Source organism: Oncorhynchus mykiss, chromosome 1, assembly GCF_057628025.1.
Source record: "Oncorhynchus mykiss isolate SJ-2025 chromosome 1, ASM5762802v1, whole genome shotgun sequence".
Classification (NCBI taxonomy): domain Eukaryota; kingdom Metazoa; phylum Chordata; class Actinopteri; order Salmoniformes; family Salmonidae; genus Oncorhynchus; species Oncorhynchus mykiss.
The window spans coordinates 75,615,809-75,636,532 of NC_143022.1; the positions used below are offsets into that span (position 1 = coordinate 75,615,809).

Here is a 20,724-nt window from a genome sequence, read left to right on the forward strand (position 1 = left end):
CAGCTCGTCTGGTAATTGGCCAGAAGGGCTAGGATAGGTATGGTTGACCTATGCGTTAACTAGGCAGGTGCTGGAATGAGAGTGCCTATTTCAGTATCAGAGGACCTCATCCAGCTCATAGAGTAAATCAGAAAAATATTTGCCTAATTAGAGCTGGGCCTGGTACTCAGACTCTGAGGAGCTTGGGAAGCAGGGGCACTCGGTATTCTCCAACGGTAATGGCAATTAAAACAGACCACTAATAACCCAGACGAACTCCCTGTCTGATGACAATTGGTAGCAACACCTTCCACAGTCATTTTACAATGCTTAAATAGTGATTGAATAATATGATAGACATTGATTATACATGAATGCCAAGGATATAGAGCATTACTGCCCAAACAAGGTTGGTGACAAGGGATCCCCTGTCAAACATTGTAGGCTATATGGATGCCTCTCCACACAGGTTCAATACATCATCTGTCTGGCTAGATGAGGTTACATGAGGCTTCCTCTTGAAGGTACACTCAAGTCACAGGGAATCAGCCAAAGTTAATCAAATCTGACGATGAACTGTCTTTAATTGTGAAGCTATAGTCATTTTATTTTATCTTTACTGTCATTCTTCCCATTTCTCTCTCTTCTTTATCGCTGCCTTCTCTGCCTCTCTGTTTCTCTTCTTTATCTCTGCCTACTGTCTTTCTCCCACGGTCTCTTCTTTATCGCTCTGTGTCTAATCTCTCTCTCTCTCCAGATCCCACTGGGCACAGACGTCAATTCAATGTCTATTCCACGTCATTTCACTGACGTGGAAACAACTTTGATTCAACCAGTGTGTGTGCCCAGTGGGATGACTGATTCATTCCCTCTCTTGATTTGTATGTCAAGGTTTTTTCAGAGGAAGTTAATTCATTAAGGGACACAACGTATTCACCTCTCCCGCTTGTTTCTCCCTTTCCAATTATCCTACATTCGCACTGAGAATGTGTGTGGAATAACAATGGCAGGATTATATCTCTGTCTCTGTCTTTTTTTGCCACCACCTGTCTTCTTCCTAACTTCCTCTATTTATCTTTTCTCTGCCTCCTCCACACTCTCTCCTGTGTCTCTCCTGTCTTCCTCCTAGCTCCATCTTTCTCGCTATATCTCCTTTCTTCCTACTCAAACCTCTCCATTTCACCCTCTCCTTCTCTCTCACTTGTATTTCTTTGTCTACCTCTCTCTCTCTCTCGCTCTCTCTCTCTCTCACTCTCTCTCTCTCTCTCTCTCTCTCTCTCTCTCTGCCTCTCTCTCTCTCTCTCTCTCTCTCTCTCTCTCTCTGCCTCTCTCTCTCTGCCTCTATCTCTCTGGAACTCTCTCAGTCTTTGTCTCCCCCCGACAGAGATAGAGGTTAGGTGAGAACAGCACTGCTGCTGGGATGCGTTGGCGGTTGTTTGCTGGAGATCATTAATAATGGAAATTGTTTGTGAGACGTAGGTTTTCGTTCCAGACGCAGGGCTATATTGATGCTAAGCCTTGGCATGGCAAGAGCCAGTTTACGTTTAATTTACACTGATTTATAGGAAGGCAGGATAGAATGAAGAAACCAATGCGGTGGAGTTTTTTCACTCCCATAAAGGAAAACAGAAGTCATAGAGTTGACCTTGCTACCCGTTGGGGAAAATAAGGCAACAGTTACAGGCATGTCAGGTGCTTCATATACACTGAGTTTCCAAAACATTAGGAACACCTCCCAAATATTGAGTTCTACCCCTTCGTTTGCCCTTAAAATAGTCTCAATTTGTCAGGGCATGGACTCTACAAGGTGTCAAATGCATTCCACAGGGATACTTGCCCATGTTGACTCCATTGCTTCCCACAGTTGTGTAAAATGGATGGATGTCCTATGGGTGGTGGACCATTCTTGATACACACGGGAAAATGTTCAGCATGAAAATTCCAGTAGCGTTGCAGTTCTTTACACACTCAAACCATTGCGCTTTGCACCTTCCACCATACCCCATTCAGAGGCACTTAAACATTTTGTTTCACATATACACAATCCATGTCTCAATTGTCTCAAAAATCCTTATTTAACCTGTCTCCTCCCCTTAATATACACTGTTTGAAGTGGATTTAACAGCTGACATCAATAAGGGATCATAGCTTTCACTTGGATTCACCTGGTCAGTCAATGTCATGGAAAGAGCAATTATTCTTAATGTTTTGTACACTCAGTGTATATAAAGCCCATTTACAGTACACAGTATTGTACTCCTTTGGTATCACAATTACATTCAACACCCATTATTAATATGTAAACTTAACTGTAAAAACAGCAGAATATTAGTATTTTTGTTGCAAAAATATACTTGTTTTGAAGTTTATGGGAAATAGTACATGATATATTGAACAAATAATTCACAAACAGATTTGGTGACAAAGGGTTTTAGACCGACATGGACTAGATTGCTGCTTTATGGTAAGAGTCATCGGTCTTCAGCAGAATGATCTTCATTGTGAATACAGTAACAAGACATGTCTGTTCAATCCTCACACGAAGGCAATGAAAACATCACAGCAGAGGTGAACATCACAAATTAAGTCCCAGCGGGCTATGACAACAAACCAGCGAATCACCCGCTGGACAAAGGAATCTCCCGGCCCTCAGTCTGTCTCTGACCTGCAGTGAGGAATATGAATAGCACTTACATGATAGCACAACAATTACGTTTTCGAAAAAGGGAGAGAGAGAGGTGGAAAGAGAGAATAAGAAGAATTAAGATGAAAAGAGAGAGTGAGAAAAAGAAGGGGGAAGAACAAAGAGAGAAACAGTCAAAGAGAGAGTGAGTGATGGGTTCAACGTATTCTTGTTCAGTGCCTAACTGGGTTCCATTTTAAAGCACAGCAAAGTTAAAATGGTAGTACAATGTCATATATTGTTTTTATTTATAAAACAGTCTAATGTGTTTTCAATGCACTTCATATAATAGCAGAGACAAACGACCTGGATTGCAGTTAAGATTACAAAAGCACACTGAACAAAAACATAAACGCAACATGTAAAATGTTTCATGGGCTGAAATAAATAATCCCGACATTTTCCTTAAGCACAAAAAGCGTACGTCCCTGTTAGTGAGCATTTCTCTTTGACCAGAAAATCCATCCACCTGTCAGGTGTGGCATATTAAGAAGGTGATTACACAGCATGATCATTACATTGGCCACTCTAAGATGTGCAGTTTTGTCACATAACACACATCCGCAGATGTGTCAAGTTTTGAGGGCACATGCAATTGGCATGCTGACTGCAGGAATGTCCACCAGAGCTGTTGCCAGAGAACTGAATGTTATTTTCTCTACCTTAAGCAACCTCCAACATTGTTTTGTTGATAATTTGGCAGTACGTCCAACCGGTTCCGCAGACCATGTGTAACTATGCCAGCCCACGTCCTCCACATCCAGCTTCTTCATCTCTGGGATGTTCTGAGTGGTGCTGAGGAGTATTTATGTCTGTAGTAAAGCCCTTTTGTGGAGAAAGACTAATTCTGATTGGTCGGGACTTGCTTCCAAGTGGGTGGGCCTAGTCATGGCTGCACACCTGCCCAGTCATGTGAAATCCATAGATTAGGAGCTAATTAAGTTATTTTAATTGACTGATTTCCTAATATGAACTGTAACTCTGTAAAATATTTGAAATTGTTGCATGTTGCGTTTCAATTTTTTGTTCAGTATACTGTACATGGTCTAATTGATCAATGCTGTTCGAGATTCTGCACAGATTATTACAACAGTTGTGACCTGTGATGACCTATGCATGCTATCTTGAACATGCATGCTATATATGAGTACATAATAACAGATGTATAGTTACAGTAACTTAAAAATATGGCCATGGATGTGTTGATCATTGTAGGGTGGGGTTATATCCTTCCTGTTTGGCCCTGTCTGGGGGTGTCCTCGGATGGGGCCACAGTGTCTCCTGACCCCTCCTGTCTCAGCCTCCAGTATTTATGCTGCAGTAGTTTATGTGTCGGGGGGCTAGGGTCAGTTTGTTATATCTGGAGTACTTCTCCTGTCCTATCCGGTGTCCGGTGTGAATTTAAGTGTGCTCTCTCTAATTCTCCATTTCTCTCTTTCTTTCTCTCTCTTGGAGGACCTGAGCCCTAGGACCATGCCTCAGGACTACCTGACATGATGACTCCTTGCTGTCACCAGTCCACCTGGCCGTGCTGCTGCTCCAGTTTCAACTGTTCTGCCTTATTATTATTTGACCATGCTGGTCATTTATGAACATTTGAACATCTTGGCCATGTTCTGTTATAATCTCCACCCGGCACAGCCAGAAGAGGACTGGCCACCCCACATAGCCTGGTTCCTCTCTAGGTTTCTTCCTAGGTTTTGGCCTTTCTAGGGAGTTTTTCCTAGCCACCGTGCTTCTACACCTGCATTGCTTGCTGTTTGGGGTTTTAGGCTGGGTTTCTGTACAGCACTTTGAGATATCAGCTGATGTACGAAGGGCTATATAAATACATTTGATTTGGTTTGATTTGATTTGATTTAGGGTTGAACATTAGTTTGTAAAATAGGCTTAACTTCAGGTTATTTACTGTATTAAAAAAGTAATATTGAATTGTGTTTGGTTGACAACACAGCCACATATCAACATTTTAAAGGATAGGTTGCAACAAAGCATCCTTCACTCATGCTGCCAAACATACCCTCGTAAAACTGACCATCCTACCGATCCTCGACTTTGGCGATGTCATTCACAAAATAGCCTTCTACTCAACAAATTGGATGCAGTCTATCACAGTGCCATCCGTTTTGTCACCAAAGCCCCATATAGTACCCACCACTGCGACCTGTATGCTCTCGTTGGTTGGCCCTCGCTTCATACTCGCCGCCAAACCCACTGGCTCCAGGTCATCTACAAGTCTCTGCTAGGTAAAGCCCCGCCTTATCTCAGCTCACTGGTCACCATAGAAGTACCCACCCGTAGCACGCGCTTCAACAGGTATATCTCACTGGTCAACCCCAAAGCCAATTCTTCCTTTGGCCGCCTGTCCTTACAGTTCTCTGCTGGCAATAACTGGAACAAACTGCAAAAATCACTGAATCTGGAGACTCATATCTCCTTCACCAGCTGTCAGAGCAGCTCACAGATCACTGAACCTGTACATAGCCCATCTGTAAATAGCTCATCCAACTACCTCATCCCCATACTGTATTTATTTATTTATCTTGCTCCTTCGTACCCCAGTATCTCTACTTGTACATTCATCTTCTGCACATCTACCATTCCAGTGTCACATTGCTATATTGTAATTACTTCGCCACCATGGCCTATTTATTGCCTTACCTCCCTTATCCTACCTCATTTGCACACACTGTATACAGACTTCTTCTACTTTATTATTGACTGTATGTTTGTTTATTCCATGTGTAACTCTGTGTTGTTGTATGTGTCAAACTGCTTTGCTTTATCTTGGCCAGGTCACAGTTGTAAATGAGAACTTGTTCTCCACTAGCCTACCTGGTTAAATAAAGGTGAAATACATACAGTATACACTTCAACTATATATATATATATATATATATATATATATATATATATATATATATATATATATATGTATAAATGGTATCTACTGCTTAGATAGTTCTGTCTGAGCCAATGGCTTTATCCCATTATTTAACTTTTATTTTTGATTGAGTTGGAGACGTGAATCCAACATATCATTTGGTAATTTTTTGACAAGTTAATATGCTATGTATTGTATTTCAACAGTGATATTGAATTGTGTTTGGTTTTCAATATCAATCAACAATAACAATCCAAGCAGAAGATACTCCTTCAAAGGTTGATATTTACATTTAAATCAACCAGGGGCCTGTTGCACAAAACTAGGATAAGGGATTAAGCCAGGATATCTTGGTGATCCTGGCTCAATTGATCCGTAATCCGGTTGCACTAAAGATGGATAGGGGGCAGGAGGATATGTTATGGTATAAATTACCATGGAGATTTATTCTGTGGAGCTAGCCTGCTCCAGACCAGGCTAAATTCCAGGATCTATTTAATCTCATCCCTAATGTCAGTCAGCAGTCACCACAAATGGAAACCAATAGTTATTTCACTGCTCACTATACATTGTTATCACATATAACTAGACCCACTGTTATTTAAACGTTTGTGATCATTAATTTCAATGATTTTGGATAAAAAATGATTTTTAGATGATGTTGCTATCATTAGATAATTTACAGTTTCCCATAGACTATAAGGCTATATATAAAATGCTAGAATATTAGGGCCACAGAGGGGAAAAAAACACAAGTCATAATATTGTAACCAGTTGTTTTAAAGGAGGACAGTTGTTAAAATGACAGATGTGGGGCATTTCGTGAAATTGTACTTCAGTATGGTTTCATAAACAAAGACATGCTGATGTGCCAGAATATTAAGTATCACATTGTCATAAGTATCAAAACTGTAAAAACAATATGTAGCTTTTCTGCAGAAAGAACCAGCCTCATAAATTTATGACTTTATCCTTTTTCTTCAGTGTGGCCCTAGTACTCTGTCATATAAACAAATACACATTCCATATGAATATAAAAACACAATGTGTAACATTATGTTCCTTTATTGAATAAGGACAAAACAAAGCAGGTAAACCATCAGCTCCTTTCAAAACTGAAGTCACAGTGACTCTACAAGATGGAAAGCACAGAATCTAAGCATATTATACAAAATGATACATATACAGACCTTTGAATGTGTATAACACACCCTGCATGTCTGCACACTAAAATAAATGCAGGACAAATCCATACACATCAACTGAACAGACAAATGAATGGATGCAGTAGCCTCCCTGCAGCCTTGTATTACACACAGTATACCGCACAAACATCATAAGAGGCCAAATTCGTCAAAAAACGAACCCAAAAAACCAAAATTTCTCTGCCACCGCAGGACATATTTAACCAAAATTGAAAGCACACATACTAACTAAAATAATTCAACACATATTGGTCCCTCAGCAGCCGACCACTGTCGTCATCAGGGAAGATTGCCGGATTGTCCCAGTCCATGGCTGGTGGCACTCTGGGGGCCCTCTCCTTCCTCAGGCAGGCCACATTGTGAAGGACAGCACAAGCCACAGTAATATCACATGCCCTAACAGGGCTGACCCTTAATTTGTGAAGGCAGTGAAAGCGTGCCTTCAGGAGGCCAAAGGTCATTTCAACTCTGGCCCTGGTCCTGGCATGGGCATGGTTGTAGGCCTGCTGTGCTTCCTGGGGGTCTGTGAAAGGTGTCAGGAGAAAAGGCTGGCAGCCATACCCCCTGTCTCCCAGCAACACACCAGAGAATTCACCTGTCAACACAAAATCTCATCATTACTACCTCATAAACACAGTGATATTCTTGACACAGCCATGATGGTTATAAATAGGGGTTGTGTGGCTTACCTTGTGATAGGCACTGATAGATTTCAGAGGCCCGAAAGATTCTGGAGTCATGGACTGAGCCAGGCCATTTTGCCACAACATTGCTGATCACACAGTCAGCATTGCAGACCATCTGAAATCATAAGATGAGGAATATTACACCAATCAATGCACATCACTGGCAATGCAGAGTGTTCGTCAATGGACAATATCAAAAAGTTATGTTCACCTGAACATTAATGCTGTGAAAGGATTTCCTATTCACAAAATCGGCCTCATGGGCACCTGAGGGGGCTTTTATCCTTATGTGTGTGCAGTCCACTGCACCAATGACATTGGGGAAACCTGTCACACAAAGTAATGAGTATCCTACTATGTGTTAACAGTTGTCCTGTAATTTGTAGATCCTCTTACCTGCAATCCTATAGAACTCCTCTTTGATGTCACAGAGTCTTCTGTGGCCAGGGAAGGAGATGAAGACATCTGCTAATGCTTTGATAGCCAGACACACACTCCTTATTGTGCGGCAAATTGTGGCCTTGTTCAGCTGTTCTGCATCCCCCACTGAGTACAGGAAGGCTCCACTAGCAAAAAAGCGCAAGGCCACACAAACCATTTGCTCCACACTCAGTGCATGGCTCCGTGCAGTGCGGTGCTTAATCCTGGGACCCAGTAGTCTGCATAGATACCTGATGCCATCTGCAGAAAACCTGTATCTTTCATATAGATGGTCATCAGGGAAGGCCAGTGGGTCCAACCGGTCCCTGAAGACCCTTTCTCACCTGAAGGCTCTCCTCAGCACAAGTGCTTCTTCATCCACCACATCTCGCACGAATGGGCATGCCATTGTCAGAGCAGAAAGGAACACACAATTTTGGGCCTTCATATAGGCTAGTGGCCACACCTGGTGCTGGGGGGGGTGGGCAAAAGAGGGCGATGCCTTATAACGATGACTTGGTTGTACTGATTGCTGGGAAAATAAAAAAAACCTTAGAAAGATGCCACCGTCCTGTGTGCTCACAATAAGAGCTCATATGTCATGGCTCACTTGACTTTACGAGAATATACCTAATTTTTATTTTGAGCTGTGTCATCTTCTTGGAGCTGGGGGAGGAAAGAAAAATAATGATTAATACATTTGTGTTACAGTTAGCATACAGTGTACATTGAAGGCATATCTCACCTCCCTCTCAAGTTTTTTTATTTCAAGGTCCAGTTTCCTAATTGTCCTCTTTTTTATTTCGAACTCCAGTGCAAGATTTTCCATCTTTTTCTTCTTGTACTGAATGTCTATGTCTGCCAGTTCTATTTGGCACCGGAGGTGGTTGCCATACAACTTTCTGATAGCTTGTGAGCTCTGTGAACACAATACAATTAGCGCAGCTGGAATTTGGCAGGATGTGGTGTCCTTTTATTAATACGCACTATGTTGCCAGGCTGGTTTTCCCACTGTATAGCATCTGGGTCCTGTAAAAGAAATTAGATTTTTTGATTTTGATGAGGACTCCTCACCATTGTAGAGTAAATAGTACTTTCACAGTCTTAACATGATACCTCATGCCTTCTGGAATCCAGAGAGATGGTCTCCTCCTCATCATCGTCTCCATCATGTGCTGTTGCTGCTGCACTGGGGCCTTCACCCTATCACATTTAATCGGATTCATATTGAAGCTAGTAGACAAGACATGCCAGGCCTACAGTATGCCTTTGATGGAGTACTCACTGGATCAGCATCGTCTGGTGCTTGTGCTGGTGGCTCTAACAGGAACACAGTGCTGCCAGACACTGCAAGGCAATAGGTAAACCAAAGTCAGACAGTCCAAATTGATTCAATATGAATGTGGTTGTATCCCATGTAGAGATGGAAGGACATACCTTGAATGAAGCGGGTGGCATCTTGGGAGGAACCTATGCTCGTCTCTTTCCCCCCAGGGATCCCCTCTAAGACGGGCCTGCCTTTATTTAGCTCCAAGGCCATGTCCTCTGCTGGGGTAAGGTCAGCCTTTGGTGACCCACCACCCGTGCCTTGTCTGTGGGTATTCTTTTTCACTGCTAAAACAGTACAGACAATGTGTGAGCAGGCACCTTCTGGGTACAATATATGCTTGTGCTTTGTTAAATATTAGTCAGGGACCATACCATTCTGCAGAATGTTCTTGTATTTGATTTTGACCTGCTGCCATGTCCGTTTTGGCCCGTTCATGTTTAATCTACACACACACACACACACACTTAATGGAGTCACACTGCAAAAAATTACTTGGTATTTTTGTCTTGTTTTCAGTAAAAATATCAAAAATTTTATCATAGCTTTATACAGTGTGATGGAGTTACTTTACACAATTTCACTCATATCTGCAGTGCATTTCAATAAAAAAAATTAACCGTTTCATAATTACAGTACAACTGCATTTTTGGAGATGTGAATTAAATATTTGAATTGTAATTGTGATGTTTCAGCGGAGCGGTGAGTGTGTAATTGTGCACTACTTACGCATTCAGGCGGTCTGCAATACTTTGCCACGCTTTTTCTCTTTGCTTTATCACTGTGGCGGTGTTGCCTTTCTTCTTAATTATATCTTTTACCTCCTCGTATGCCTCCATGAGGATTTGTGCTTCCGACGGGGAAAAGTACGCGGCTCTAGTTGCCATGGTAAATCAGTTAATCTGTGATCTGTGGCGGGGTCTATTTGAGTGAGCCGTGAGCGCGCACCTATCCAGGATTGGTTTCACCTGGCTTAATGAATCCGTGTCTGCTCATCCTGGCTTGGTCTTTGTGCAACCAATTAAGCCTGGACGCACATGTTTTGGCTTCATTGAGCTCAGCTGAGTCATTTATCCCGGATGTCTTAATTCTACTTTTGTGCAACAGGCCCCAGAGCTTGAAACACTAGGCCTATTTTTGCCTATTTTTAGTTGAATTCAGGGTTGAAGTGAAACAATAGCTGTTGATGACTTTGCAAATGCTATGTAGGCCTAAATAACCATCATTGATTATATATGAGTGACAAAGTATGGTCACATTTCTTTATTTTTGATAAGATTATTATTATTTGTTTTTTTTTACAACACATAACATACAAACGACAACATCACACAAACATTAACATCACACCTGCCCAGACCCACATGCTCACATCTCTAGTTCCCGCATTACTCTCTGCCATATGGCCTCAAACTGCTCCATGTTGTTTCTCTCCGTCGCCCACACACTTTCAACTCATTGACCTTTCCATTGTGTTAACGACAGATGATTGGTTGATTTCCAGTTTTTAAGTATACCTTTTTTCAAGATGGTTGACGAGAAGAGCATCGTCCAACCCATCAGATATCTCACTTCACCCTTATATGCCATGTCTTGCAATATACAGACAGATGGGATTAAAATAAAATGTACATTGTAATACTTTCTAACTCCGCCCATAACTTTTGGAACTTTATATAATTCCCAGAAGGCATGGATCATTGAGTCTTTGTTCGTTTTACACTTAAGACATGACTCTGGCGTTGTGCTGTAGAATTTGAGAATTTTGTCTCTTGTATTATACGTTCTATACGTTATTTTATACTGGATTAAGCATACATTTTAGTTAATTGTAATTGTATTATTTATGTTCCAACATTCCCTCCATCTTGTGCCAAAATCAGTTATTTTAAATTCTTGGTTCCAAAAGTTTGTTTTTGTTTCTAAGAGATAGTCAGTTGGATAGGCTCTCTGCAAGATTTTGTATAGCCTACCTATCATATTAATATCATTTTCTGACTCAAATAGGATTCCTTGAAGATTGCTCTGATGTCCGAAAGATTTCAAATCGACATTATATCGACATCGATATAACATTTTTAAGTAGCTTTTTCCTGTTTCTCCAAGTTGCATGTATTTTGAAAATATCTACATTGTTCAATCCAAAATGGCTTATTAATGCTCTCATGGAAATAGATTAATTTCCTATCACCAAAATGATGGGTGAATTCAGAAAAGCTATCCAAGGATTGTTCCATAGGGTTATGTTTAGGGAGTGATATTGGTACTTGTACAATATGTTGGATTTTCTTCCATGTTGTAATAGTGTTCTCAACTATGAAGTTATTCATGTTCTTATCTTTATCCTTTGAAAATAGATACATGAAAACATTCTGGGGATGATCATGCGCATCTTCATTAAATACCCATTGATCCTCTTCAGTGTATTTATCTATATGTCACAAGTAAAAGCCTTGGGCGGCGAGTTGATACAATTCCAAGACTGGAAGGTCACATTTCATTTGCTCTGTTACCTACCTTTTGGAATGATTTTGATAGCAACAGTGAGCAAATCTATTTACTTTTAAAGCGGCGATCTCTCAACAATAATTCTCACGCTAGCACATTGGTAATAGTCAGTGACAACCGACTGGGCACACACTGGTTGAAACGACATGGTTTTCACGCTATCAATGAAATTACGTTGAACCAATGTGGAATGAACGTTGAATTGATGCCTGTCACCAATGGGAAATATTATAGCTAAACAGGGCTGGGTATAGTTCAATCCCTGGATGAGAGACCAAAGGGAAACTGAAGACATCAATTCTCCAGTAGGAGGTGCTGCTCAGCTCATTGTTTTTTTTCTGGGAGTGGATATAACATTGAAGATCTGACATTGTTTTAAAGGTACAAATTCTCAACATATACAGTGGGGCAAAAAAGTATTTAGTCAGCCACCAATTGTGCAAGTTCTTCCACTTAAAAAGATGAGAGAGGCCTGTAATTTTCATCATAGGTACACTTCAACTACGACAGACAAAATGAGGAAAGAAAATCCAGAAAATCACATTGTAGGATTTTTAATGAATGTATTTGCAAATGATGGTGGAAAATAACTATTTGGTCAATAACAAAAGTTTATCTCAATACTTTGTTATATACCCTTTGTTGGCAATGACAGAGGTCAAACGTTTTCTGTAAGTCTTCACAAGGTTTTCACACACTGTTGCTGGTATTTTGGCCCATTCCTCCATGCAGATCTCCTCTAGAGCAGTGATGTTTTGGGGCTGTTGCTGGGCAACACAGACTTTCAACTCCCTCCAAAGATTTTCTATGGGGTTGAGATCTGAAGACTGGCTAGGCCGCTCCAGGACATTGAAATGCTTCTTATGAAGCCACTCCTTCGTTGCCCGGGCGGTGTGTTTGGGATCATTGTCATGCTGAAAGACCCAGCCACGTTTCGTCTTCAATGCCCTTGCTGATGGAAGGAGGTTTTCACTCAAAATCTCACGATACATGGCCCCATTCATTCTTTCCTTTACACGGATCAGTCGTCCTGGTCCCTTTGCAGAAAAACAGCCCCAAAGCATGATGTTTCCACCCCCATGCTTCACAGTAGGTATGGTGTTCTTTGGCTGCAACTCAGCATTCTTTGTCCTCCAAACACGACGAGTTGAGTTTTTACCAAAAAGTTATATTTTGGTTTCATCTGACCATATGACATTCTCCCAATCTTCTTCTGGATCATCCAAATGCTCTCTAGCAAACTTCAGACGGGCCTGGGCATGTACTGGCTTAAGCAGGGGGACACTTCTGGCACTGCAGGATTTGAGTCCCTGACGGCGTAGTGTGTTACTGATGGTAGGCTTTGTTACTTTCGTCCCAGCTCTCTGCAGGTCATTCACTAGGTCCCCCCGTGTGGTTCTGGGATTTTTGCTCACCGTTCTTGTGATCATTTTGACCCCACGGGGTGAGATCTTGCGTGCAGGTCTACAATTTTGTTTCTGGTATCCTTTGACAGCTCTTTGGTCTTGGCCATAGTGGAGTTTGGAGTGTGACTGTTTGAGGTTGTGGACAGCTGTCTTTTATACTGATAACAAGTTCAAACAGGTGCCATTAATACAGGTAACGAGTGGAGGACAGAGGAGCCTCTTAAAGAAGAAGTTACAGGTCTGTGAGAGCCAGAAATCTTGCTTGTTTGTAGGTGACCAAATATTATTTTCCACCATAATTTGCAAATAAATTCATTATGTGATTTTCAGGATTTTTTAAAATCAATTTGTCTGTCATAGTTGAAGTGTACCTATGATGAAAATTACAGGCCTCTCTCATATTTTTAAGTAGGAGAACTTGCACAATTGGTTGCTGACTAAATACTTTTTTTGTCCCACTGTATTATACAAGGTTTGTCGATGTTGAAATTTGGTTACCATGATGGCATAATTCTGTGGTTGAAATGTCACCCTCTCAACAAAAGTTTTTTCAAATAAAATGTAAAATTTTCCATTTGGAATCCAGGTTACAAAATGTTGACAAATTACATTGAAACAACGTTTTTTCAAGTGGGAATAAATTCTCTGTGATGAGCCAACACACTGTTTTTAGAGGCAGATAACCCTGACAACAACACAGGTATTCTTGGAATAACAAAATATGTGCTTTTAAAAAAAACATTGTTGTGATGCTATCAAACAGTGATGTGTGCACAAACCACTAAACAGAGGATAATGTGAACTTTACCACTGTTGGTGTTCATTGTTGATCATAGAAGGAAATAAACAGTATTTGTCCCCTCATTCAGATTACATCCTCTGACTTTCGGGTTATCTGAAAATGAAATAATCTCCAAAATATTGCTACTTTTAAAACAAGCAATAGAAAGCTGTTTCAATTTCAGTTTAATCCACCAGAAAAAAATCTGAACAAATATTGTAAGGGCGTTCGTCTGTAGGAGGAAGAGAAGCGGACCAAAGCGCAGCGTGGTGGTTATTCATGTTTTAATAAATCACTACACATGAACAAACTAACAAAAACAAGAAATGTGAAAACGCAAAACAGTCCTATCCTGTGACAACAAACACAGTGACAGGAACAATCACCCACAAACACACAGTGAAACCCAGGCTACCCAGGCTATGATTCTCAATCAGAGACAACTAATGACACCTGCCTCTGATTGAGAACCATACTAGGCCGAAAACATAGAAATGCCCCAAAACATAGAAAAACAAACATAGACTGCCCACCCAACTCACGCCCTGACCATACTAAATAAATACAAAACAACAGAAATAGAGGTCAGAACGTGACAAATATGAGAACAAATATTATGGTTAAACTCAAATATACTAATTGATAACAAAATTGAAGAAAAAAAAAACGGTATAATCTTTCTAAATTATATCATAAATAGGACCGGTGGAGTTATGTCACAAATGCAGCAAAGGACTAAGGACCCAAAAATGGACAGCTCCACCATACAGCTGGAAAAATAGCTGGTATGAGATTTTTGATGTACCGATTTCATGGCACATGGGTTAAGTATGAACTGATACACAAAATGACACTGGATTCAAAACGTAGAGTTTTTTCAATTTCAGTTATTATACAAAATTCTTGCAACCAATATATATGTACTATCGGGGATACAACCATCCCAGCTCTGCAGATTTTGCTGCGAAGAGACAGAATCATTAGACCACTTGTTTTGGTACTGCCCATATGTAGCTTGTTTTTGGTCGCAGGTTCAGAAATGGCTATTAAAATGCAACATTTACTTGGAGCCAACTCTGCAATAGCACTGCTGGGTGATTTGATTAGTCACTGTCAATCGATCAATATTATAATAATACTCTTAACAAAGGTTTTTTATCTTTAATTTACAATCCGTAGAAACTATGAGAATAGAAAGGTTCTGAACTTTTGTGAAACATCACAGCACAGAGGAACAATATATGACAGCTAGAAATCAAAACGGTATGGTCTTCAGAGATAGATGGGAGGGGTTGAGGGTAACTGAATGCTGGGACTAAAAACAAACAGAAGGTAACTAACATAAAATACACTGTCAGTGTGTGTATAAGCTGGAAGTCTAAACCTAAGGAATCGATGTCCGTTTGTTTATTCCAATTAAGGGAGGGGTGGTGGGGTTAGGAGAAAATAATAAAGAAGGAAAATATTTAACAAAAATATATGTTAAATAATATATTGACAAAAAAATATATACAGGGGACTGAAAATTATGCAGACGATTACATCGACAGAAGCCACAATCTATCTAAAATATTAAAGCTGATCCACCCATAAAAAATAAATAAACAAAATAATAAAGAACAGTCTTGGAGAGCTGCAGGCTAGGCAATCAGTTAATCGAGGTCTTTTTGATTTAGTTGAATGAGTTGACCACTGATCTAAAGGCTCCTGTTCTGTTGTTGCTCCAGGACACTGTAGTAGTTAATGACTATGTCATTGTCAGATGCAATCTGAGCTTACCGTCCCACCCTCAAGACATGTGTTGAAATCTCTGACTTTTCCCTATGTCCCAAACCACCACAAACATCAGATATCTAATCTCACAGAGTCTGAGGCAGTGGTTTCCGAGGGAGAGAAAGAGAGAGAGACAGAGCGAGAGAGAGTGAGAGAGAGCAAAACACCATCGGAATGTGCAATTCTTGTGGCACTTGTGGCCTAGTAATCAATGCAGGTGTGATACCCATGATCATCCCCTCTACCCTAACGCCCCCTCGTCTGCCTCACTACCCAACAGACACAAAGAGCAGTTCACACAGTGAAAGCTTAGCCACTAGTAGCAACTGAACTCCCATCGTTTTTTGTTCATCTTTGCTTATGCCTCCTTTCTAGCTGACAGTCATAATGCACTTTCATCTGGGTACTTTTATTTTTGGAGGGTTATTCATGGTTTCTCAGGCAACAGAAATGAAATAGTTTGATTATTTTGACTTCTCTTTGGTGTGTTAGGTTCTTTTCACTATGAGTTCAAACAGCAGTCAGTCATGTCTGTATGAAAAGCAGAGAGGCAGAAAACTCATAATATGGGGTGTAGAAGCTATTGGTAAACTTCCATTTAAAATATATATCCTTTGGTGAAGACTTAGCGACACCTTGTAGATAGACAGGTAACATCTGAGAGTTATTTGTGATATTGAAATAATATTTTAAGTGTTTGATGGAGTAATGTCTGCTTTTTAAATCACCCATTCAAACTTAATTCTCGATAATCGAGAATTTCAATAAGCATTTCTCTACGGCTGGCCATGCTTTCCACCTGGCTACCCCAACCCCGGCCAACAGCTCTGCACCCCCCGCAGCAACTGGCCCAAGCACCCCCCGCTTCTCCTTCACCCAAATCCAGACAGCTGATGTTCTGAAAGAGATGCAAAATCTGGATCCCTACAAATCAGCTGGACTAGACAATCTGGACCCTCTCTTCCTAAAATTATCAGCCGCATTGTTGCAACCCCTATTACTAGTCTGTTCAACCTCTCTTTCATATCGTCTGAGATTCCTAAAGACTGGAAAGCGGCCACGGTCATACCCCTCTTCAAAGGGGGAAACACTCTAGACTCAAACTGTTACAGACCTATATCCATCCTGCCCTGCCTTTCTAAAGTCTTCGAAAGCCAAGTGAACAAACAGACCACCGACCATTTAGAATCCCACCGTACCTTCTCCGCTATACAATCTGGTTTCCGAGCTGGTCACGGGTGCACCTCAGCCACACTCAAGGTCCTAAACGATATCATAACAGCTATCGACAAAAGACAGTACTGTACAGCCGTTTTCATCGACCTGGCCAAGGCTTCGACTCTGTCAATTACCCTATTCTTATTGGCAGACTCAACAGCCTTGGTTTCTCTAATGACTGCCTCGCCTGGTTCACTAACTACTTCTCAGATAGAGTTCAGTCTGTCAAATCGGAGGGCCTGTTGTCCGGACCTTTGGCAGTCTCTATGGGGGTGCCACAGGGTTCAATTCTCGGGGGCGACTCGTTTCTCCGTGTATATCAATGATGTCACTCTTACTGCGGGTGATTCTTTGATCCACTTCTACGCAAACAACACCATTCTGTATACATCTGGCCCGTCTTTGTACACTGTGTTAACAAACCTCCAAACAAGCTTCAGCGCCATACAACTCTCCTTCCGTGGCCTTCAACTGCTCTTAAATGCTCGTAAAACGAAAGGCATGCTCTTCAACCGATCGCTGAGATTTGACAAATCAAGCCTGGGAGTTGTTTGGAAGTTCTGACTTAGAATATGTGGACAACTATAAATACCCAGGTGTCACGGCTGGCTACATTGTAAACTCTCCTTCCAGACTCACATTAAGCATCTCCAATTTAGAATTGGCTTCCTATTTTGCAACAAAGCCTCCTTCACTCATGTTGCCAAACATACCCTCGTAAAACTGACTATCCTACTGATCCTTGACTTCGGCAATGTAATTTACAAACAGCCTCCAACACTCTACTCAGCAAATTGGATGCAGTCTATCACAGTGCCATCCGTTTTGTCACCAAAGCCCCATAAACTACCCACCACTGTGACCTGTATGCTCTCGTTGGCTGGTCCTCGCTACATATTCGTCGCCAAACCCACTGGCTTCAGGTCATTTATAAGTCTTTGCTAGGTATAGCTCCGCCTAATCTCAGCTCACTGGTCACCATAGGAACACCCCCGTAGCACGTGCTCCAGCAGGTATATTTCACTCGTCATCCCCAAAGCCAACACCTCTGGCCGCCTTTCCTTTGGCCGCCTTTCCTTCCAGTTCTCTGCTGCCAATGACAGGAACGAATTGCAAAAATCACTGAAGTTGGAGACTTATATCTCCCTCACTAACTTTAAGCTGTAAATAGCCCATCCCAACCAACTAACTGCCTCATCCTCATATTTAGTTTGAGTTTTTCTGCTCTTTTGCACACCAGTATTTCTACTTGCACATCCTCATCTGCACATATATCACTCCAGTGTAAATTGCTAAATTGTAATTACTTCACCACTATTGGCCTATTTATTGCCTTACCTCCTTACTTCATTTGCACACACTGTATACAGATTTACCTATTGTGTTTTTGACTGTACGTTTGTTTATCTCATGTGTAACTGTGTTGTTGTTTTTGTCGCACTGCTTTGCTTTATCTTGGCCAGGTTGCAGCTGCAAATGAGAACTTGTTCTGAACTGGCCTACCTGTTTAAATAAAGGTGAAATAAATATGTATATATATATATATATATATATATATATATATATATATATATATATATATATATATATATATATATATATTTAAGTGGCAGTCTGCAGTTCAAACAATTGGCCAACCCACTAGTATATTGCTTAAACACTGAGAGATGGAACTGGAGAAATGTCAAATTCATAGACAAAGCTAAATATTTGAGGACTGACCATCCATGAAATAAAAATTACAGTTTCAACCATGTTTTGAGGCTATATATGGTTTGTTAACAAACAATGGAGTAAAGCTCATATTTTGTGTGCTGATGGATTATGGCAGTTGAATGTAGGCATTTTTAAGTTATATTCTTCACGAGTCAGCGGGGATATATTGTTATGGTTTTACTAGAGCATTATGTCATCTAGAGATAGCATCCCATTTAGATGACAACTAATACTCACAGGAGGCGCAATATCACACGACAATGTAGTATACTAACACAAATCTATGGTTTTTCATATACCCTCACTTCTACAGGCAGGTGCTGTAACTCTAGCACAAAGGGACATTATCCACCATCATGCACTGCCATGCGAGCATAATTTCACCTTCATTCAGTCGGATGACAACTCTCCCAGATAGGATACAGTACACAGATAGCAGACATGAACACGTGTGACCTATGACTGTAACAATATCGTTCATTTAAAAGTAAAAAAATGTGTGTACCAATTGTAGATTGCTCCTTTAAAAAAAATGACTGTGTGTACCAATTACAGATTGACCCTTTTAAAACGATCTATAGTCTGTCTGAAAGGTCAAACCTGGAGGGTTCCAGTCTTGAAAACAACAGCAGGGGTTTTGGTGTGTGTGTAGTGTGTTTACTGTGTGTGTGTGTGTGTGTGGTGCAGGTCTGAGGCAGTGCTCTTCCTGACGATCGAAGGCCAGGATTGCCAGGGTGAGACTTCCCCCCCCACACACACCACAGACGCACGTACAAACACACACACGCGCGCGCACAAACACGCACACACACATGCACACATACAGCTCCACCAAATACAGCCATGCCCCAGAGCTAGCATCTGAAGTGTTGTTCTGAGGGATGCCATGCATTTCAATGACCTCATACAAGTTGTATGATCTTTTTGGAATGACTTGGGCCGTGTTGAGGCTACACCCATTTAATAGGCTAGGGTTATAACCGTGCAATGTTCATACAATGCTCTCTAATGGAACAGTAAAAAGGTGATGACTCGGTCATTAGATAGCATTATATGTTCTGCATTATCTTCTCTATGACGACATCGTTGGTATGTTTTATGCATGCTTCAGTATGCATAAAACGTCTCTTTGAGGTGGTGAGTTCATTCACAGGACTGAGTTCTCTGGGGAAAGCTGCATTAGCCCCCCAGCTCAGCTGGTCTCCGAAAAACTATAGCCTTTTGAGACTTAGGGCCCGATGAAATCCGTAGAGCTGAAGTTCAGTATTATAGTGCGATTGAAATGTAACGGTTGATCCAAAATATCCAACGTTTACCGTGAACGCATTCTCCGCTGACGTGGGAAGCCAGGAACATCGCCTTTCCATTTCTATCGCGCTGTAGTTCAGCGCTTTTTATCGCAATGGATTGAATCAAGCCATTGTAGTATATGTAACCATCACACACAGTAAGAGAAAGCCATTTGTCCTACCTAGAGAAGAGGTCATGTTATACTGACATCATCCTCAGAAACAAATGTATTCCTAGAGGTGGCATGAGAGAGGATTTGAGAAAGATGAGAGAACTAGGCTGTCATGTGTTATGTGACTGAGGCTTTGCATCCATGGGGATGACGTCTTATCTTCACCTTGATTAGACATGAATGAGCACCCCCACGCAATGTTAATTGAACACTGTATTGTTGTCATTATAATCAAATAGCTTTTGTAATGAAAGGATTAAGGGATTTCATTCATCGATTCAGTCTTTTAATGAGAAATAGACTGACATTTTGTGAGACAAAAGAGTCAAAGAGTTGCTATTTCAGACCTACAAAACAGAATGTACTGTACTCTCCCTGGCAGGTTTGTCAACACTGGCTTGCAGCTGCCTGGTGTGCCTAGTGTGTAACCAAAAGTACCAGAGGATGTGCCAATCAAAATGGAAGTGAGCATCAATCAATGAGGAAACCAAGCAGGGGGGTTTTTGCCGCAGGAAGAAGTAAGGAGTGTAACGTACTGGCCGCAGAGAAGTCAGGCGCAGGAGAGCAAAAACTGATTTACAATGGTGTCATTTAATAAACATAAAAACCACCGTAAACAGAACAATCAATGAATGGGTCAAACAAAACCCGGTATCTACCAGCATAACGTACACAA

General features: G+C 41.1%; 1 protein-coding gene across 3 annotated transcripts; it reads right to left on the minus strand.

Moving 5' to 3' along the window:
* Positions 1-6,595: 6,595 nt before the first annotated feature.
* Positions 6,596-10,298, minus strand: LOC149985641 (uncharacterized). 3 transcript variants are annotated; one of them, XM_090240322.1, is made up of 11 exons: positions 9,914-10,298; positions 9,559-9,629; positions 9,295-9,471; positions 9,143-9,204; positions 8,974-9,060; positions 8,845-8,886; positions 8,603-8,776; positions 8,488-8,523; positions 7,834-8,389; positions 7,441-7,552; positions 6,596-7,346 (listed from the first exon to the last, which is right to left on the minus strand). In XM_090240322.1, exons 1-8 carry the CDS (start codon positions 10,069-10,071, stop codon positions 8,488-8,490), a joined length of 807 nt encoding a protein of 268 aa, XP_090096448.1. In that variant the 5' UTR covers positions 10,072-10,298; the 3' UTR covers positions 6,596-7,346; positions 7,441-7,552; positions 7,834-8,389. The 3 variants fall into 3 exon arrangements, with proteins under 3 accessions (XP_090096448.1, XP_090096452.1, XP_090096444.1); XM_090240326.1 differs by lacking the exons at positions 6,596-7,346; positions 7,441-7,552 and adding an exon at positions 7,649-7,764; XM_090240318.1 differs by lacking the exons at positions 6,596-7,346; positions 7,441-7,552; positions 7,834-8,389 and having other exon boundaries at positions 8,492-8,776.
* Positions 10,299-20,724: the final 10,426 nt, after the last annotated feature.

Bases quoted from the DNA above. Each gene is read 5' to 3' on its own strand.
- LOC149985641 (XM_090240318.1), bottom strand. From the start codon at position 10,071: ATGGCAACTAGAGCCGCGTACTTTTCCCCGTCGGAAGCACAAATCCTC. The intron at 8,887-8,973 runs GTATCATGTTAA...TTTCTTTTACAG, and splicing joins TGGATTCCAGAAGGCATGAG to GACCCAGATGCTATACAGTG. The intron at 8,777-8,844 runs GTGCGTATTAAT...TTGTGTTCACAG, and splicing joins AAAACCAGCCTGGCAACATA to AGCTCACAAGCTATCAGAAA.